This window comes from Triplophysa rosa, linkage group LG15 (genome assembly GCF_024868665.1).
Source record: "Triplophysa rosa linkage group LG15, Trosa_1v2, whole genome shotgun sequence".
NCBI classification, from domain to species: Eukaryota; Metazoa; Chordata; class Actinopteri; order Cypriniformes; family Nemacheilidae; genus Triplophysa; species Triplophysa rosa.
This window is the reverse complement of record NC_079904.1, coordinates 1,326,766-1,348,430: the sequence shown is the minus strand read 5'-3', so window position 1 is coordinate 1,348,430 and position 21,665 is coordinate 1,326,766. Positions and strand designations below refer to the sequence as shown.

At 38.1% G+C, this 21,665-nt stretch overlaps 1 protein-coding gene across 1 annotated transcript; it reads left to right on the top strand.

Annotated features, from left to right (window-relative positions):
- The first annotated feature begins 565 nt into the window (after nt 1-565).
- On the top strand, nt 566-19,984 carry slc24a4b (solute carrier family 24 member 4b). Its single transcript, XM_057353695.1, has 17 exons — nt 566-1,406; nt 5,149-5,259; nt 9,196-9,272; nt 10,565-10,639; nt 10,835-10,919; nt 11,965-12,068; nt 12,321-12,395; nt 12,662-12,687; nt 12,775-12,828; nt 12,958-13,049; nt 14,413-14,582; nt 15,440-15,581; nt 15,802-15,968; nt 16,050-16,164; nt 17,196-17,308; nt 17,448-17,513; nt 18,787-19,984. Exons 1-17 carry the CDS (start codon nt 1,229-1,231, stop codon nt 18,934-18,936), a joined length of 1,800 nt encoding a protein of 599 aa, XP_057209678.1. The 5' UTR covers nt 566-1,228; the 3' UTR covers nt 18,937-19,984.
- The last annotated feature ends 1,681 nt before the right edge of the window (nt 19,985-21,665 follow it).

Sequence of the window (21,665 nt, the reverse complement as noted above, 5' to 3'; positions counted from 1 at the left end):
TGTGTTATTATGTTCCCCGTGTCATTGTTATTTTACCCCCTCGTGGGTCTTTGTTTTGTATTTTTTGTCAAATAAATCTTTGTTTTTTGTTAACCCCTTAATTGCTGCCTGCATCTGGGTTCTTCTCCACCAAATCCGTGACAGATGCAGACAAATCCACGCATGTGGTATGTTAAACAGATGACATATTTGCACGCGTGCTACATGGGAAATTGACTCTTCGCACACACCGATTTTTTTTCGCAGCATGTGTGACATATATGTCGCACTGTACAGCCCTGCCAAAAGCTCTGAACTGTACCTCAAAGGTCAAATCCAATGTGTATTCCTCATATTTGTGGTTCTGCCTGAAACTATCATTTGACCTTCAAAGACCTTCAATGTTTACTGATGTTAAGGGAGATGTTAACACGATAATAAACGCTGAATACACACACACAGGTTTGTTTTTAAACATTTATACATTGTGGGGGACTTTATGCCGTATATTCTATTCCCCTCACACAAAACCTCTCAGAAACATATTTACGTTTTCAAATAATTATATTCATATCATCTTGCGTTAATCATATTAATGTATTTTGCGTTTGTTTTTCTCATGTAGTCAGTGAATGTTGAAATAAAATGTTATTGGAATAATTCTCTCTGTATGATTTTTTTTAACGAATGCATGTATCTGCACCTGCACGGATCAAGTAAAATGTATATAAACACACGCGCATTGAATACAGTAATGAAGTAATAACACACGTCCTCTGCTGCAGATGCCAGATGCGTCGGTTCGGTTCTGCTGGACCGGAGCGCGCGTGACTGATCGCGGAGCGTCACGTGCCTCCGGTGGACACCAACGAGCGGTGCAAAGTTCCCGATGGTCCTGAGGGGTGAAACGGGGATGATCGTACAGTCAGAGGAAGCAAAGGACATCACCTGAGACCCGCTGGCCGTGTACCGAGAAATGTGTAACGCGTGCAGCTCTGGAGGATGCATGCGGGGATTTAACGCTTTCTGCATTGTTGCAATGCGGCGCAGGAGACTCTGATGAGAGCAGATATCTGGGGCAGTAACACTGGGATTGCTGGCGTATCGTGCTGCTTTATTCTGGATCCGCGCGTCCGATCTGCCCGTCTCCGGTTGCGCATTACATGCGAGGGTCCGAGCGCGCGTCTCCTCTCCAGCGCGACTCCGTCTGTCTCCGTTCGTCCATCCGACCCCGTTAAACCCGCCGACGATGACCAGCACCGACCAGAACCAGCATCAGGACGGGACCATGACGGTCTCCAAGAAATCCATCATCGCCAAGATGTTTGAAGTGCGCAAGAGGAGAGAGATGCTGCTGGCGCAGGTGTGTTTGGTCTGCAGTGTGCTGTTCCTGGCGTGGGGCATGTCAACCCTGCTCACGAGGACAGGTGAGTCCCATCACAACCGATATTATAAACCATTAAACAAAGAAACAATTTGAAAGAACCTTTCAGTCAAGCGGTTTTTTAACGATTTCTTTTTTATTTGGGAAAAAAGGATCTAGACTGTATACCTTTATAGTCCTTTATTGAACCAAGCAGGCAGAGTGTGTGTCCGGCGGAACAGACAGCTCTCATGAGAGATTTGTCATCTGTCACCAACAATCCATCATTATCAGTTCAACGAAAGTCATCAAAGATAGGATTCAACAATGGCTTATATATTGGAGGAATCTTTTTTATGGAGAAACTAACTGACTTATCTGACTTTCCAGTAATCATCATCTTAAACCTAAGCATCCTGAATCAACAAAGCATAGTGTTAAGAATTAGATGAGACATGGTTTATTCAAGCTATACATTTGATCCGAATCCGAATCCATGGGCTTCAAACTCAAAACCTTTGAGCTGCTCTTCTAAGACCCCACAATCAAGTTCTTGAGCGGCTTCTGTTTGCATTTCTGTTTAACTTATATAACCATATCTACTTAAAGAAGCTGTTTTTGAGATGTGTTGGCTTTGAGATTCTTGTAGTTTAAGCTCTTTCTAAGAAAGGGATGCTAAACACAGAAAGGTTTTGGCTACTGCTAAAGATATTTAGAAACATTATTTGTCCAAGAGAAATTAGAAGTGAAATACATTTTCTCTCAAATATACATCATAAATGATCTTTACAGGCAATTTTACACCATCACGACTGCTTCCATATTACAACATAGACCATTCAATTTAAGTTGACATACAAACATACGTAAAATGGGAAGAGCAACATTCGGCATCTCATACAGGCTTCGTCCCAAAGTGTGCTGTATAGGCATCATTGGTAATGATATCCAGACTAGCTTTTGAGACACAGTGTGTTTTTGTTGAAGGTGTGTGCGTGTCTATATTTTTGTATACAAATGTTATAAATTGTTGGTGTTTTTGCTGCTGTCATGTATTATTTTAGCACATGTATTATACACTTCATTTATGTGTCATGTACATTGTAATGGCTGTTGTTGGTTTTAGTGTGTAATTTATCAGCGCTCATTATTCTAAATAAAGAAGAAATGTTTGTATTCACAAATCACAATCGTTAATTGACATTTATCAATCCCGTTAGCTAATCCCTCCATTCCCTTTGATAGGATGCCCATTCTCCAGGTCTTGATCGGTTTCCATGTAATAAAATCAAGCCCCTCTCTATGCCTTACTAAATATCTTGTTTTATGTAAAAACATCAGATTATGACATTGAGATGTTTAATGTGGACTTTAGACAGTGTGTGGGTTGTTGAAAAGCAGAGTTGTGTTCATGGATGAATCAAACAGAGACCAAAAACATTCATTTACAGTACAGAACAACAGGCTTACAGTAGAAGATGATCCAGCACTTACAGCATAAAGACAAGAGGAAATCTGTTGTCTCACAGCAGGGGCTTTTACCGGCATAAAAGTGTGTGTGTGTGATACTCGTAATGACGAGAGATTATACAGACACTCCAGCAGAAAGTTTGCAAGCCTTCATCACTTATTTAAATCAAAATGTTTGAGATGTTGACATATAAAGAATGATAGATCATATATATTCAGCGTAGATTACATTTTGGGGGGGATTCTCTGTGGTTGTACACTGTCAGAAAAAAGGTTTAAAATTGTTCCTTTTTTGTCGCTGGGCTGTTCACATTTTGCGCCTAAAACCGCGCGGAAAACGCGAGCCGCGCTGCTTTCTCTTGTCAAATGACCCGCGCTGCGCGCGCAGCATTCCGAAGAGTTGAAATATTTCCATCTCGATGCGGCGACGACGGGCCTAGAAAAATGTGCGCATCGCATTTAAAATAACGAACTTGCGCGTGAAAAAACAAAACAAAATATGAATCGCCCCTTAAAGGTGCAGTTTGTAACAATTTTGCAGTAAAATATACCAAAACCACTAGGCCAGTGTTATATATTTTGTTGAGCTGAGTACTTACAATATCTCAAATGTTTCCAACTACTTGTAAATCGTGAGAAAATCGCCATTCTAAACAGTGACACGGAGCTGCGCAGTCACCTGGTGTCATATCCGCGTCACCCTTTGTTACCGCCTTTACTGACGTAGAAATCACATGACAACAGTGTCGTGGACAAATGCGGAAGTAGTGTCTAGCGTCTAGTAAGCCACTAGCTTGTTTCGAGCGGTCACTTATTTATGGACCACAATTATACACAACATTTATAAAACTTTACCTCATCCGCTAACATGATTTCTCGTTCCCGTCTGATTGATGGCCATGAAGACAACAGATCCCATCATTCCACGCTCCTTCACAGCGTCATCAAGCTACGGCATTGTTGTTGTTTTGATGGTGCGCCCTCTAGCGGCGGTTTAACTGTAGCTTAGTTTAAAGGTTCCTTTTTGTACCTTTACGGGTATACACCACATTAAATGTTGTACCTTTTCGGGTACATCATTGACCTATTGTGTACCTTAAAGGGATAGTTCACCCAAAATGAAAATTCTATCATCATTTACTCACCCTCGTATAATTTCATACCTGAATAAATGACTTTGTTCTGATGAAGACAGATAAAGATATTTGGAAGAATGTTAGTAATTTTCAGTTCTGGGACATCATTGACTACCAATAGAAAAACTTAAAATGGTAGTAAAAGGTGCCCCAGAACTGTTTGTTTTCCTAAATTCTTCATAATATCTCATTTTGTGTTCAACAGTGTTCTCATTTTGTGTCCTACTATGGTCGTGGATGATGTCCCAGAACTGAAAATTGCTCATATTCTTCCAAATATCTTTCTCTGTGTTTATTGGAACAAAGACATGTACACAGGTTTGGAACAATCTGAGGGTGAGTAAATGATGACAGAATTTTCATTTTTGGGTGAACTGTCCCTTTAAGGACCTATTGTGTACCAGTTAAATATTAGGGGTACAAAACATTTAACCGTACCTTTAAAGGTACACAATAGCAAGCAACCACAAAAGTGCTGTACAGAAAAAAAGAATAAACTCATGCAAACATGAAATACAAATATAACACATTAAAAGACCCCAATAGGTTTTTAGGAAACAAAAATGTACCAAAAAGCTACACATTGTATTGTTTTTTTAAAGGTACAGAAAAGAACCTTAGGGTATCACTCCAGCGACCAAACCGATACAGTTTTAAACCATTTTTTTTCTGACGGTGTATAAGGTCAAACTAACATCTGATTATTTCTTTCCTCAAACGGTTTGTGATATAAGTGATGTAAGACATCTGGAGGGTTCAGTTTTTTTTTGGTCTGAAGAGGTGAAATGGATCTCTTCGAGATAAATTGTCCTGGGTGTGTGTTCAGCGTGGTGTTCAGAGTGAATTTCCAGCAGTTTATTTCCATTGACACCCTGTGATGAAGCCGAATCGCTGGTGTGGAGAAAACACTACCCGGGTCTTAACAGATATTTACCTCTACAACACAACAACAAAACATTTCTTTACTGCATTTCAACTCTTGCTTTATGTAGAAGACGCACATTCGTAAAGCTCAACTCAAATATTATGATCATCATTTTGCATCTCGGCGACTACTGAGATTGAACTGCACTTTAAGTCTTTATAGAAGTATTTTTATTCATTCAATTACATCCATTCCATATGTTGCAACTCGCTATACATGTTTTTCCGTGTGTTTCATTGTCTGATCAACTTATCATGTCACTGTTTTTGTTTTAGGTCACGGCATGACTGTGGAGGAACCGATGGAGTCACATGACCACTGGGGCCGACGGCTGATGTCATCAGCATCTGATAATGACACGGTGGAGAAAAACTGCACCGCACCAGGTGAGAGCGGCCCAAACCCGAGCGATGTTCCCTTTATAGGCAGCATACGGAGGTGTGATATTGAGACGCGTCCAACATCTCTTCCGAGTCTGTGGATGGAGACATTTGAGAGATTTCTGCCTCTTTTTCTCAGGAGAAATATCTGCGATCTTTATTTAATCTCGTTGATGTCCAGAAGAAATAACTGAGATGATGTCTCTTATGATTTGACGGATGAGGTTTTTGTCGTTGTTGTTTATCAGACAGAAAAGCCTCAGCGAGTGCTTTAGAGCTCTGGAGAGATTTGAAGTACTCAACTCCGTGTCAGGCTGTCCGGCGAGATTTAAGCGAAGGTTTGATGTGACTGTGCTGTTCACTTGAGGGAATTTAAATCAGCTTTGGTGGGTCTGCGTTTAGCTGACACAAGCGCTCGCTGTCCTGGACCCACGCTTGTTACCCTCGCTGCACTTCTTCTCATTAAATCTCTTCAACCCAAATTAAAAATCTCATTTTATCCGGGGATTTGTTCAGGTTCTTACGTTTGCAAACTTGATCTAAAAGGTGTTTGAAGTTTGCGTGGCTTTATGAACGTGGGACTCGTTTTGAAATGACGTTTGAAGTGATTTTTTTGTGTTTTGGCATTTCAGAAGTAACCTTCATTCATTATACATGCAGATTCATTATGTATTTCATAAAGCGCAGAAACCCAATACGCATTTGCTCTTGTTAGTCATTCAGGTTTTGCGGCATGCAGGTACTTGATCAGCTTGCTTTTTTGAATGTTCTGATTTTTTATTTCTTTCTGAAAGCAAATGTAAGTAAACGGTGTCCTGTGAGTCACTTCTCAGCTTTAGGTTTGTGTTTTTTGACTCTCTCACGTCATGTTCTGTCATGAATGTTTCAGTGGGAGCTGACCACATCTTTCTTCCTCCTCTTCAACATGCGCTGCCTCTTGTTTCTACATTTTCTTTTTCTCTTGTTTCGTTTTTTACCCCCCTGTTCTTATATGTCGACAACACTGCGTTTAAGGAGTAGTTCACAGTCAAGCCCCCGTTGACTTTCCATAGTCATTTTTATATTGACTGTCCAATGGCGAGGCTTCCAACGGTCCAATCAGTTCCTGAAGGATGACATCCAATCCCGCCCTACATTTTTCCTTATTCCAGAAGCCGTATCATTCAGATATATGTCACACTCAGTGTGTGCATGTGTGTGCATGTTTGTATGTGTGTGTGTGTGTGTGCATGTTTATGTGTGCGCATTTGTGTATGTGTGTGTGTGTGTGTGTGTGTGTGTGTGTTTGTGTGCAGATGTGTTTGTGTGTCTGTGCATGTTTATGTGTGCGCATTTGTGTATGTGTGTGTGCAAAAGTCATTATGTGTGCGTGTTTCATGTGTGTATGTGTGTGCAGATGTGTTTGTGTGTCTGTGTGTGTCTGTGCATGTTTATGTGTGCGCATTTGTGTATGTGTGTGTGCAAAAGTCTATATGTGTGTGTGCGTGTGTGTGTGTGTGTGTTTGTGTGCAGATGTGTTTGTGTGTCTTTGCATGTTTATGTGTGCGCATTTGTGTATGTGTGTGTGTGCGCGTGTGGGAAGGGTAAACCCTACGGTCTAAAGATGGCAATATCCAAACCCTTGTCCTTGTGGGGACATTTTTTGGTCCCCATGAGGAAACAAGCTTATAAATCATACAGAATGAACTTTTGTGAAAATGTAAAAGAGCAGACAGTTGTGTGTGATTGTTAGGGGAAGGGAATATGAGATACAGTTTGTACAGTATAAAAACCATTGCGTCTATGGAATGTCCCTATAAAACATGGAAACCCAAGATGTGTGTGCGTGTGCATGTGTGTGTGCGTGTGCATGTGTGTGTGCGTGTGCATATGACGTGACCTCAGGTCACACCACGTGCCGGCCATTGTCCTCATAACGCGCCTGAATCTCACGGCATGCTGTTGGGAAACAGAAACATGTTTGGAGGAAGATGTGGTGGGAGACACAGAACACCAGCTGAAGAGTTTTACCTGAAAATTTACCATGGTTTTACTATAGTAAAAGTTTAGTAACCTGTTTTTGGCGGAATGATTACCATTTGTATATCAATAGTTATACTACAGTTTACCATGGTTTAAGTATAAAAAACATGGTTTTGTTTGTAGTAAAACTTTTTAAGAGGTGATAAAATACTTTTTGCTAAATCAGACTACTATACAGAGACAAGTAAAGTAAAGGTTTGTCATTGGTTTGTTTATAGCCACGAAAAGTCTGAGTACTGTGACTTTGAGATACGCAGAGATTCTCCGGAGGGTGAATTTCACCTTCAGTCTCCATGTCCTGCTACTTTGCATTTCTCTTCATCATTTTCACAGCCGAAGTACATCAGAAGGCACATTTACAGACAGACGGATGATTTAACGTTCATTTATGTTCTTGTGTTTTGAGCAGACGTTAAATATCGTTGTTTCGCCATTCAGACGTCCTGCAGAAGTCCAGACGCACATGAGGAGTGTAACAGTGACCTTCACCTGTCCAGGAGTTTGATCTATAGGCTTTTATTTTTAGATCAGACTGAGAGGACGGTGTTGACTCATGGCGAGGGCAGAGGCTCTGTTTTGTGTCCTCTGGCATTTTTAATCTTGTCCTGCTGTTCAGGGTTTGTGTGGGGCGGTCATGTAGACGATGAGCGATGCTTTGAATGGAACACAAGCGTATAACCAATATTATCTTGCTTTATGCAGTCAAAAACATAATATATAATAAAATATGCAATATATAATAAGACACAAATTTTCAATAAAAATGTGCTTAATTATTATTATTATTAATAAGAAGAAGAAAAAGAAGAACCATGTCATGTGCTTAAACATTCAAGCACACGGCCATTTTTAAAGCGAACAACATCTTTGCTCCACAGTTATTTATCAAACAAACTCAGACGTGGAGGAATCAATAACTTATTCATGAATGTTAGTGATGCAGAAACACAAGACAGATTTCACGCTCACAGATTCTGAATACAAACGTTCAGTTCTCTTTTTTACTTGAACTTATTTATCTCAGTCTCTCTTCAGTTCTGAAACATCTGCGGCCATTGAATCTGTCCTCTGGTTTTGCATCAGCAGCGTTCGTGAATAAGTTATTGATTTCTGCAATTTCTGTGTTTATTAGATAAAAAGCTGCAGACCGGAGACGTTGATGTGGACTCTGCTGTGTCGTATAAAATTACACATTAAAAATCCATTTAATAAAGAGACTGAAATCTGACTTTATAGAAACTGGAAAAATGATCGTTTTGTGAGAAGAGAGACAGCGGTGAACAATAAAATATTAAACTTGAAATATGTGAAATATAAAGCGTTTTTTGAAACCAGAAACATGAACGTCCATTGTTAAACATCCAAAAAACAGAATCAAAGCTTCGAAAACAGCCAAAGAGTGCTCCTTTAATATAGAATTCAAGTAATGTGATCACAGATGTTTGTATGTTGTACAACAGCTAATGTTTTCAATGCTGATTCTATAAAGTATAAAAAACAACGAAACTGATCAGCGAATGCAGAACAAATGAAGCTGTTTGTTGCTTATGTCATCATTTCTCAAGCTGTAATATGCTCAAAGTTTGTATATTGTGAAATTATGAATGAGGCTGTTCTGGTAAATCATAACATCACAAGAAGTTCAGGTCATGTTTTGTTGTGTCCTCGTGCAGACGCAGTGTGTGTGTCTTTGTTGTAGATTGTATTACAGTAGTTAAAGGGATCATTTACTCACAAATCAAAATTCTGTCATCATTTATTTAATATCATGTGGTTGTAAATCTGCTCTTTCTACAGTGGAACACAAAAGAAGATAGTTTGAGAAATGTCTCAGTGGTTTTGTGTTCATACAATGGAAGTCAATGGGGTTCAGTGTTGTTTGGTTACCAACATTATAAAATATGTTTCATTTTTTTACAGCCGTCCATGAATTTCCCGATGACATGTTTACCAACGCTGAACGAAAGAGCGGCGCCGTACTGCTACATATTATCGCGGTAAATCCTTCTCTCTCTTTCACGGACGTACATTGGAAGTCTAGCCTGTGGAAATGTGAACATTTGACAGAAGAAGGGCAAGAGGAGAGACTGCTGACAGTAATGCTTTAATACCATGTGTGTGTGTGTGTGTGTGTGTGTGTGTGAGCCGATGGCCGCAGTGTGGGTTAATCCACAGGTGATATGAGCAGATTGAAGTCAGTTTGATTGACATGTCTCTCTCTCCCTCTCTCTCTCTCGCCACAACTCAAATCTGTGTGCTTATGTAATGCAGTTTTCTGCTCCTCTGGTGTTTATCATGCATTATGTATTCACCCAAACAACCCTGATGTGCCGTGCCTGCGAGTTCTATTAGTCTTGTGTTGTCCCCATAAGGCAGAAATTCATCATCATAATATCTGCATCTGAAATACAAAACTATATTTTACTCATTTACTCATCCGTTACTGCCAAGAGTAAGTGTAGAGTAGAGTGTTATATTATTGAATTAGTAGTAAAACACAAATCTTGTGCTGCACGCTGGTAATGCAGTTTTAGTGAGTTTTTCCCAATTTTGAATTGCAGCTTTACAGAAAGTTCATTTTTTCACTAGAGACACAGGGCAAGGATATTAGAAAAAACTGTAAAATTGTCATATACATGGTTTATTGCAAATCACTGCATACATATTTCATTATTATTATTTTAGTTTCATTGTAGTTTTGTTAATATTTTGAATAAGCTTTCATTTTTAATTTTTACTTTTCAAGTAATTTCTAGTAATTATATGTGCTTTTGTCATATTTATTTATTATTAATGAAGCTATATTAGTTAATTTTTTTATTTCAGATGTAGTATTAGTTTAGTTTAGTTAATAATCATAGGCCCAGTTTCACAGACAACGCTTAGCTTAAGCCAGGACTATGCTTTAGTTAAATTAGGATATTTAAGTGGCTTTTAATAAAATGCCCGAGATAAAAATATGACTGCTGTGCATCTTGAGACAAAACAATGACACTGACATATTTAAAAATATTTCAGGGCAATTATTTTTAGTAGAGACCGCTCAAACTTTCATTTTTGTCTGCGAAACCGGGCATTAGTGTCTCAACCTAACCCTAAGATTTTATTTTATTATTTTATTTAGTTTAGTTTTATTTTATTTTAGTTTCCTTTCCTTTGCTTATGTCATGTTGGAATTTATTTTTATTATAAGAACTTCAAATGTTAACTGTTGTGACACCCTGTAAAACAACGGTTGGAGTTGAGTTTGAGATGCTCTGACCGCAGATCTTCTGCTGTCCTGTTTCAGGCTCTCTACATGTTCCTGGCCCTGGCAATCGTGTGTGACGATTATTTTGTGACGTCTCTTGAGAAGATCTGCGAGGTAGGATTTTTCATGTTTGTTTTGTATTCCAAACAACTCCAATGAATTTCGCAGAGTAAAACTGCAGTGCAATTTAGGTCTCAGACGATGCTCAGTTCTTCCTCTGACCCACTTTGAGAATCTCATGGAATTGTCGGCTCTGTGCCGCGGCGGTTTTGTTGAATGTGAACGTCTGCTGTTATTGTTGTTCTGCAGAAGTTGAATCTGAGTGAAGATGTGGCTGGTGCAACGTTCATGGCGGCTGGAAGTTCTGCTCCTGAGCTCTTCGCTTCTGTTATAGGTGACGTCATAACCACACACTCCTCCTTAAGAGATATTTATTGATGTTTCTTAAAGGCCCACTGCAATGCCTTGGAACGCGCAGCATTATTTGATTATATTTGTAATTCGAAGCTTGTTATTTACGTTGGTGAGTGACACTGGCGTTTGTCTTCTCCTTCACTCATCAAGGCTGCGATGGCTTGAAACGGGTCAGATGCGTTTTGTTTTCTCAGCGGATTTGCGTGTATGGTCGCGCAAATGATGTGCTATCATGTCTCTGAACCGGAGGACACTCACGTGCAACCGCTCGCATGACACTAACGCAAAATTAAGACTTAAATGTTAATGTTTACACCGTCTGGATCATCCCCTATCTCCAATGCAATGTATTATGCGTCATTCACCATGTAGGACATAATAAATGTGAGAACAAGTGGCTTATAAGAAGCGCCGCTTCCGCATCTCTCATAGTGAAGGGGCGGGACTCTTCGCATTCTAAAGCGGATTTGATTGGACGAGAACTTTTGATTGGACGAGAACTTTGACGAGAGACTGAAGTGTAGCGTGATGTCAGGGAATTTCTAGATTTCAGCTGGATTGACAGAAATATACCGTAAAATAATATTTGTATTCTTATATTTGTATATGTAATCTTTTTCTGTAATTTTATATTTTTTGACTATATAAAAAAATCTTTTTCTGAAATTAACTGTAAAACAACGGTTTTCCCCTGTAAAAGTATGTTTTAACTGTGTTTCTTGTCATTTTTGCTGTAATTTTACGTTTTTTTGACTGTGTTTCAAAAATACCGCAAAAAACATTTTATGTGGAAAATCTGTAAAAAATAACAGGAAAATCACAGGTTTTTTTTACAGTGCACCTTTACAGAGAACACGTGAACTTCACATGGCCAAAAACACATCACATGTCACACTTCAAGTGGTTTAGGAATATTTTCGTGTGAATCCCAAGTAAATGACCATGTAAAACACATGTGATAATGTCAAATTCATGTGTAGGGAAGATAACAGTCTGGTTTTGTGTTTTTTTGTTTTTATCTTCAGGCGTTTTCATCACTCACGGGGATGTTGGTGTCGGGACCATCGTGGGTTCGGCGGTCTTCAACATTCTCTGTATCATAGGAGTCTGTGGCATCTTTGCTGGACACGTATGTGTGTGTGTTGTATTTTTGCATTGTGTGTTCGAAAAACATGTCAAACCTGCAGTTTTGGGACACTTTTGAATTCAATTTCCTTTAAAAAAGAAACACGGGATCACACGTGAAACACGTGGTGATGTGAAATCACATGTCACCGGATGTTGCGTGTGTGACGCCGTGGGCTTCGTGTGGCTTTGAGCGTTGTGATTGGCTAATGTTTGTTTCTACAGTTATGTCAGTAGTTTGTCTTCATGTCTGTAGGTGGTCTTACTGACCCGGTGGGCTGTTTTTCGTGATTCGTTCTTCTACATATTGTCTGTAGTCGCTCTGATCGTGGTGAGTCTCACATGAAACATGTATGAATGTTTAATACAAGCGAAAGTTCATCCCGAAACAAATAATGTGTTTACAGTAATGCATGTACAGAAGTGTAAAGTCACAGATCAGGATGATTGAAATTTAAATGTTTTAAATGCAGAACATCTCCTCAAACACCGCAGCACACATTGTAGGACATTCTACTTTTAATGGCACACACTTTAGAAATACATTTGAACCATCTCTGTGTTCATGACTTTTTCTTTTCACTTTTGTAATATCAGTTCATCTACGATGAGAAGATTGTCTGGTGAGTGTTTTATTCTCGTTTCTTCTGAGTTCATCTCTGTGTTTCTGGTTTTGGTTGATGGATACGTCTCTTCTGTGTGTGTTTTAGGTGGGAGAGTTTAATTCTGGTGTTCATGTACGCTGCGTATATTCTCATCATGAAGTGAGTGTGACACACAGTAAAGTTTAGATTGTACTGTAAAGATAAAGGTGCTGAATCTGCTTTAGAGTTTGCCATAAATGGGTCGTCTAGCTTAATTTATGGAATGTAATTGTATTTTCTCCATTTTAGATTCAATGCAAGCATGCAGAAATTTTTCACAAGGCACTGCGACAAAAACGTTGCAAATGGAAACGCGGCGAGCGGCAGTGAACTCGAAGATGGTAATGAGAGTTTAGACGATCCGTCTGTACCGCTGTTGTGTGAAGGTAAAACTAAACAGACAGGCTTTCATTTTCATATTTCATAATATCTCTGCACTGTAAAACTTTGCTGTAGTTTTCGCAGCAGGTTTGCCAGTAACTTACTGTAGATTTAAATACTGCGTAATACTACTTTCCAATTAGTACCGTTTTCAAGTACTTTAATCAAAATGAAAACACTTTGACTTTTGAGATTCAAAATGAGCAAGAAGAGACTGGCATTAGCACAGTAACACTGCAAAAAATGACATTTTTCTCTTGTTTTCTGTAAAAATATTGAAAACTTCTTAAATTACGATACTTTTACATAACAAGAAACGTGACCAAAGATATTTAGTCTTGTTTTATGAAAGAAAAATATGTAAACTAGGTAAGTTTATGCTCATAACAAAATTGTACATTAAATCTACAGTAAGTTACTGGCAAACCTGCTGCGAAAACTACAGCAAGGTTTTACAGTGTTTATTTATTTTGTCATCTTGTGTACAAATATGAATTTTTCTTGATCTCACAGGAAAAACAACTGTTTTATGAATTTGTAAAATAAAATAAAATAATTCCGCTATCAATCAAATTCGCTTTTTTATATTTTTGTTACATTTTAACTCATTTTTGACCGATAAATCACACCATAATGACACTCTAATTTAAAAATAAAACATTTAATCTTGTATTATTACATATTAAATAAAAGCACTGACGCAGTTTATGTTGTAAAATAATACTAAATATTTTATTAAAGAGCTATACAGTTTTACAGATGTTTGAGAAAATGTTTAAACTTTTATCAATATAAAATCTTTTATTTACCCGTGTGGTGTAACCGGTGACCGTAGGTTGAGTTAGACTTCATATAAAACATTTCTATGAGCCTGGCACATAAACAGATTTCTTTTCTTGATGTTATTGTTGTGAATATCAGGACTGGTTTTGTATGTTTTGTTCATTTTGTGATGCTGTATTAACGCAGTAGTCTGGTCTCTGGGAGATGGTCTTAATTTCCAGCTCTTCTCAGCATCACTTTCCTCTTCCTGCTTCTGAGGTGACATCACTTCCTGCCCTCAGTCACCTCTCCTGCACTTCTCCTTCCATTTCTCTCTCACTTATTTATCATCTCTGCCTCTATTTCTATATTTAACTCAGCCTGTCTGCTTAGTCTTACTGAATCTTCTTCTGAACCTGCTTAAACTCTCGCTCTGATGTTTCTCAGAGAATATCCAAAGTAAACGTCAGCTAATGTTGTTGCTTTTGAAAATCACCAAATGATATCATTCTGTGTATGTTTTATATGTGTTTTTGGGCTCATTCTGTTCTGTCTGTTAAGTCAAGTCCAGTAAAGCGTTCAGTCGGGGTTCTGTTGTCATGGTCGATGAGATCATCAACGCCAGTCCACCACATTACCGTTTCCCTGAAGCGGGTCTACGTATCATGGTCACCAACCACTTTGGACCCAAGACTCGTCTCCGCATGGCCAGTCGTCTCATTATAACAGAGGTGTGTGTGTGTGTGATAGACACTGAACATACAAATAACAAAAAATTAAAGAGTTTACATTCATTCACAGCACTCATCTGCTTAAAACCTTTTTTTGGGGACATGAAAATACAGATAACATTTTTGTTTAATTGTAAAAATGCTGAAAGTTTTCTCTTAGAGTATGGGTTAGGGTAAGTGTTTCCATGAAATGCCCATTTAGATCAAATTGTTTGGTAACTTTTTACAATAAAGTGATATTAGTTAACATAAGTAAATGCATTAACAAACATAAGCTAACAGTAAATCAGCATTTATTCATCCTTATCGATACAGTTATTCATGTTAGTTCATGGTGCATTAATAATGTTAACAGTGACAACGTTTGATTTTAATAATGTATTAGTAAATGCTGAAAGTAACATGAATTAATATGAATAAATGCTGTGGAAGTATTGTTCATTGTTAGTTCATGTTAGCTAATGCATTAACTCATTGTTAACAAATAGCACAGAAACGTGTTGCCAATAGTTTAAATATAAAATGATAATAATTGTACAGATTTCTTAAGGCTTTTTACAATCAAGATTTTCTGTAGGAGACGCCTTGATTTTTCTGTATTATTGCTGTTTTCTGTAGTTTAGAATCAATACTGAAATAACCTGCAGTGACACAATTTTTATGATTTTTTCTGCGAGTATTGATGACACACTGAGTCTCTCAACCAACACAAAACCTTAATACGAGCCTTTAGTTGAACTCTTCTTCAAGAGCGTAAACACACAACTTCAGTCAGGTGTGTCCAAATCTTCGATCCCATTTCTATGCTGTGTTTCGCTAATGTGAAGAGGTGTTGTGTGTGCGTGCGTGTTTCACAGCGTCAGAGGTTGGTCCAGGCAGCCAATGGTGTTGAGACCGCTGTGGTGGACGGTAAACCTGACATTGAAAATGGAAATGTACCGGAGGACAAAGGCACTGAAGATAAAGAGAGTGAGCTCAACTCACCGTTCACACTACCAGGTGAAGAACACACACAATATTTACACACACGAGACAGTCAAGGTGTCAGCATTCATCCATTTGGAGTCTTTCCAAACAACTTCAAGCGTACTGGATATCACTTCTAATTTGATGAGGAAAAGCTGCTGAATTGAAGTGTTGTCTGTATGTTTTTTTTCTTCTTCTGTGTGTACAGTAAAGAAAGATTCCTTTATAATGACAGTGTGTGTTTGTATTTCAGGCGGCTGTATGAACACAACTAAATGGCTGATCTCTTGGCCGTTATTGTTGATCTTGTACTTCACCATCCCAAACTGTGCCAAACCTCGCTGGGAGAAATGCTTCATGCTGTCTTTTATCCTCTCCACCGTCTGGATCGCCGTCTTCTCATACCTGATGGTTTGGATGGTACGTGAACTACATCTCTCTCTCTCTCTCTCTCTCTCTCTCTGTCTTTACATTAACTTCACCACCCACACTGTCTCCTAGGTGACAATCATCGGATACACGCTTGGTATTCCTGATGTTATCATGGGCATCACATTTCTGGCAGCGGGCACGAGTGTTCCAGATTGTATCGCCAGTCTGATTGTCGCTCGGCAAGGTAGATGACGCCATGAGATCAAGAAATGACTGCAGTTTGCAACCGTTCATTAAATTGCATCCACAACAGTGTACTTTAAGCAATGATTTACAAGTTGAGCTGTCCAAGGATTTTGCAGAAATGTCAGTTTGACATCACTTAACTTGAGACAACACATGAGGATTAATGCAAAAAGTAATCTGCAGTTCCACACTTTAAACAGAGATGGCGATAGAGAGTTACAAATGTAGATTTTCAGTATTTTATGTACAACCAGTGTTGGGTGTAACTAGTTACTAAGTAATTAGTTACTGTAATTAAATTACTTTTCCCTTGAAAAAGTAAAGTAAGGGATTACTCTTAGTTTTTCTGTAATTTAATTACAGTTACTTCTGATGTAATTGAACTAAATACTGTGTAATATATTCAATAGTGGAATTGACATCAAAATTCAGTCTAATTAATGTATCTTTTTCACATTTGTATACTTTGGTCAGTTAATAAGAATAATTTATGTAGTTATTTATTTGAATGAATTAAATAATCCGTGAATCAATTGTAATTAAGGTTGATGTAGGATATAGAAAGTCATTAGTAATAAGTAATTAAATACTTTTTGGAGAGAGTCATTTGTACAGTAATCTAATTACACTGTTGAATATGTAATTAGTAACTAGTAATTAATACGTTTTCAGAGTAACTTACCGTGATTTTTCTGTTCTTGTCACAATGAATCATTTTACCACATGCATGAACTTTTACTTTTACAAAACGACATCTTGTTGGACGTAGTGTGTCTTTGTTTCAATAGTTTAGGTTTTTGGTTCTTAATGACTTCGCTTTCATGCTTTTCATTCTTTATTTTTGGTTGCATTCGTTTTGATTTCTTTGCTTATAAAACAATGTACTTTAACCTCTTGTTTCCCATCGCCAGTAAGGTGCTTAATCTCTGTGTATATTTTCTCGGTCAAACATCTCTCGCATCATTTCAGCAGAAATGTGAACATCAGAGGTGATATAGGCATCTGAGAACGGATCTTCTCTGTCTGCAGGTCTGGGGGATATGGCTGTATCAAACACTATCGGCAGTAACGTGTTTGATATTCTGGTGGGTCTCGGTCTTCCCTGGGCTCTACAGACCATGGCCGTCAGTTATGGATCAGTTGTAAGCACACAAGCGCTCTGAACTTTCTGAATCTCATTCTGTTTGAACAGAGATCAGGCTCCACAAGCGTTCTCTGAAACACAAGGGTTATTTTGAGTATGATGGTGGATTGATGATGCGGTTTTGTGTTTCTGTGCAGGTGATGATAAACAGTCGAGGGCTGCTTTACTCTGTTGTGCTTCTGCTGGGGTCTGTAGCGCTCACCGTGAGTGATTCAGTGTGTTCAGACTATTTTCACATATTGTGCCGAAATATTTCATAAACACAAATGAGTCAGGCAATCTGTTCACAGCAAAATAAATCTACAAATCAACAATCAGACGATAAGAAAAATCAATACAAATCCTTAACCAATATTCTGCCAACCCATTTGTGATGCATGAAAAAAATCAAACGATAATAAATTAAGAGTTGAAAATACAATATTAATTTAACAATTGCAAATATAGAAATGAATTACATTGTTTAGTGCACATTAATGATAATACTTTAACAATAATAATATAATTATTATTAATAAATATTATTAACATCTATTACTACTACTAATAATACATGTTATTAATACATATTATTAATACCTATTACTACTACTTATAAAAGTAATTGTTATTAATATTATTAATAATTATTATAAATACGTTGTCAGGAATTGGACAAGGGAGAGAACCCAAGTGCAGGCAGGCTTACAAAAAACACTGATTTATTCATACAGAAATGTAAAACAAAAACCCACGAGGGGGTAAAACAACAAGGACAGAGGGAATAACACTATAGACAAAACAGGAACGTAGACTAACTAAACTAGACTAATACAACACTAGACAAAACTACACTGACTAAACTAGACAATACCTTACAGGACACAGCGCATGAACAGGACATGAAGTCTTTACAGACAGGGTACAAAACGAACTGGCACAGGACAGAAAACACAAGGGCATAATCAAGGGAACCAAATCAAGAGGGGAACAGGTGCGGGGCATGAACTAATTAACAATTAATAATAAGGAAACGAGAGGGCGGGGACATAGACGAGACCCGAGAGAGCGCGTGGTATGCCATAGCAAGCAATACCACATCTCTCTCACACTAAACGCGTGGGTCTGACATACGTATTACTACTAATACTACTAATGATAATATATATGAACAATATAATATAATGTATACATTGATTAATAATGATATAATTGTTAATAAAAATGTTGTTAATTCTATTTTTAGGTTAGTTAAAAATGTATTTAATTTTATAAGTTAATTAACTTCACTTGACATTGAATACTGTTTTCAATTTGCATATTTATCTGAGCTTTTTTTATGAGGTATGTTTTAATAAAAAAATGATTGAACCGTTTTCTATTTATTTATGTTTAGATGCTTTGTTGTTGGCTTTTCTCATTTCGAAGCCAGTCAGATGTAGCGTTTTTTATTTATAAATGAATTGTAGTTGTAATCTGGCGTGTGTTTACCTGCAGATTCTTGGCATTCATCTGAACGGATGGAAGTTGGACTTTAAGCTGGGTGTTTATGTGCTGGTGCTGTACGCCATCTTCCTCTGCTTCTCCATCATGATCGAATACAACGTCTTCACTTTCGTCAACTTACCCATGTGTCAAGAAGACTAGAATGTCTCCTGTCATCCATTTCCCAGAATGCACCATCAGTCTCCTCTAATGATGTTGACGTGGTGACCATCTTGCACTTTGATCTCAGTTTGATCTTCCTTCTTTCACTCCTGAAGCATCATCACCTCAGGCTGGATGAATGTGAGGTTTTATAGCGCTCGATTAAAGCTTCTCGCGTCGTCTCTGGCTGTATGGAAACGCGCATTTCACTGTGGACGAACGGACGGATCGGATCTTCCAGTGAGCCCTAGGAAGAGAAAGCTCTCTTAGACAGCACTTTTTCTTTTCTTTTTGCTGCAAAACGTCTTTTGTAAACGTTGTTAGATGAACTCTTTTTTGCTTAGACGACTGTGATTTGTGATTTTTTTTCAGCACGGCACTTTTTGGTCTACAAGAAAATGAAGCAGTTACCGTTTTGCACGTGACCTATTACTATTATCCAAACATCATGGTGACATAACCTCATGTAGGACTTTTTTTCTGTATATTGATGAGGTACAGACAGAGAGCTCGGGCAGATTTGTTTTGGGTTGCTCCACCCGCAGTGAAATCCCATTGGCATAACGTGAAGCACCAAATGTAAAATCGAATATGTTCTGCTGCGTTTGCATCACGTCACACATTACTTTGCGTCGCATGGTGCCTGGTTAGTACATAGTGTAACGAATATTGCAGAATTGATTGACTTATTTTTGTGTATAAAAAAGAACGTTCTAGAGTTTCACAGCACAAATTGTTTCTTCATATTAAGAGGCTTTCATTATGAACTTGCTTACTAAGATTTGTTCATTTAGAAGTGAGGATTCGGGTGGTATTGGACTGATCTTGTCAAAGCAGGTTGGTATCAGGGATGCTCGTGACACCGGATGTGGCGAGTGCACACATTTCAATGCACATTTACGCTCACTTCAAGTCTTGAGGCAAAATGTAGAAATGCGCCCTTTAATGCGAGCCGCGTGTATTTAATTTCAGTCGGTCCGATGTGTGTTTGTGTGTGTGTTCGTGTCAGGGAATCCTCCTCCTCTTCCGTACCTGATGACTCCGTGAGCACAGCCACAAGAGCACAACCTGAATCTGCAGTGCATTATGGGACGTGGCACCGAGGCAATCTCCCGGCGACCGTCTCCATGGCAACCACGGCCCTTGCTCGGTTTCCACCTGGCAGCTACTGAACCAAAACTCTGTGGAAAAATTCCCCCGTCGTTCGGGAAGCCAGAGACCCTTGTTCGGTTTTTGGGCAGCCACGTGTGCTTTCGTGCTTCTTTATGCAATATGAAGTCAGTTTTTGGAAAAGTTGGTGTGAAACAGCAATAGGATTTGGAGGTGGGAACGTTCTCGCATTAACCTCCCGCTGACAGGGCAGTTGAAGGACGGATCTGTGCTGAACTCTGGCGAGATGAAACTGGTTTTGAGATGTTTGTGGGTTGTTTTTTCGTTTCAGGATCACAAATATAAAGCTATATGTTCTTGCACGTCCTCCTGACACCCCTTTCGGACTAAGACACGGTTTGTTCCTATGGTCTGTTCATACATTCACCTCACGTGTAAGCAAACCAAGCATTAAAGAATCTTCTCTGGTGCCATTTTCTAAAAAAAAGAGGGAGTGACTCTCAAAAACATGTCCAGGTCAAACCACAAAAGCAATTTATCAAAAGAAGGTGATGCATTTATTGATGACAGATTCTAAAGACATTTTTCGTAAATGCCATTATTGCCGATGGAGATTCTTCTTAGATTTTCATTGTAATGTAATCATTTATTGACTTTTATTTGACCATAAATCAGTTAAGTACAGAAAACCCCATGATGTACAATATAAATACACATATGTACTGTATATATTTTGCTTAATGGAAATCATGCTTAATTTTCTCAATGCAAAATGTTATTTATTTTGATTCTAGGGTGAAAAAATGACCCGAATATGTTGAATATGAGTCCAAAAACACACATGCACATGTTGATCATGCAAAACGTATTTAGCTGGTGCAACTTATTTGTTCTTTATAAAATATTTTTGTATATAAATGTTTAACATTCACTTGCCTGCAAATGTTTTTCCATCAACTGAATTGGTGGGGTGTTATTTTGAGTTGTTGTTGATGATCTTCATTCTGTGATCTTACCCGTCAAAACAATGAATAGTGGTCACACATGTTTATAACGTCACTTTTTTTTTAAAGTATAATTCAAATTGTAATTGTAGTGTGTCTACATATTGTGGATTGTATGAGAACCGGGGACTAAATAAGCGCACACGTATTTAATACATGTATGATAAACAAAGAAAGTCTGTGTATTTGTGTGTAATGACAGTGACCCCATGCACTGTGAGCTCAATGTGATGTGGGATTCATGTCAATAAGAAACTGTATGATGATCAAAACATATATCTATGTAAAGTTAGTTACTATGAACTATGAGAAAAATACAAATGTAAAACTTATATGAATGTATTGTCAAGCTATAATGGACTTATCCAACCAATGCATTTTACTGTAAAGCAATAACATACTGTATGTAGAAAATATAAGTCAAAAGAATTCCTGTACATTTGTCATATGAATCTTTGAGAAAGGAATGTTTAAAATAACTCCCAAATTAAATGACGCCATTTATACCTGTTTCATAGTTTTTGTGGCTTGTGCTTTGTTTTTAATGCCTGTTAATAATTCTAATCTGCTAAAATCTAACACGCACGCACATTATAGGGATTTTTTTAGATTTAG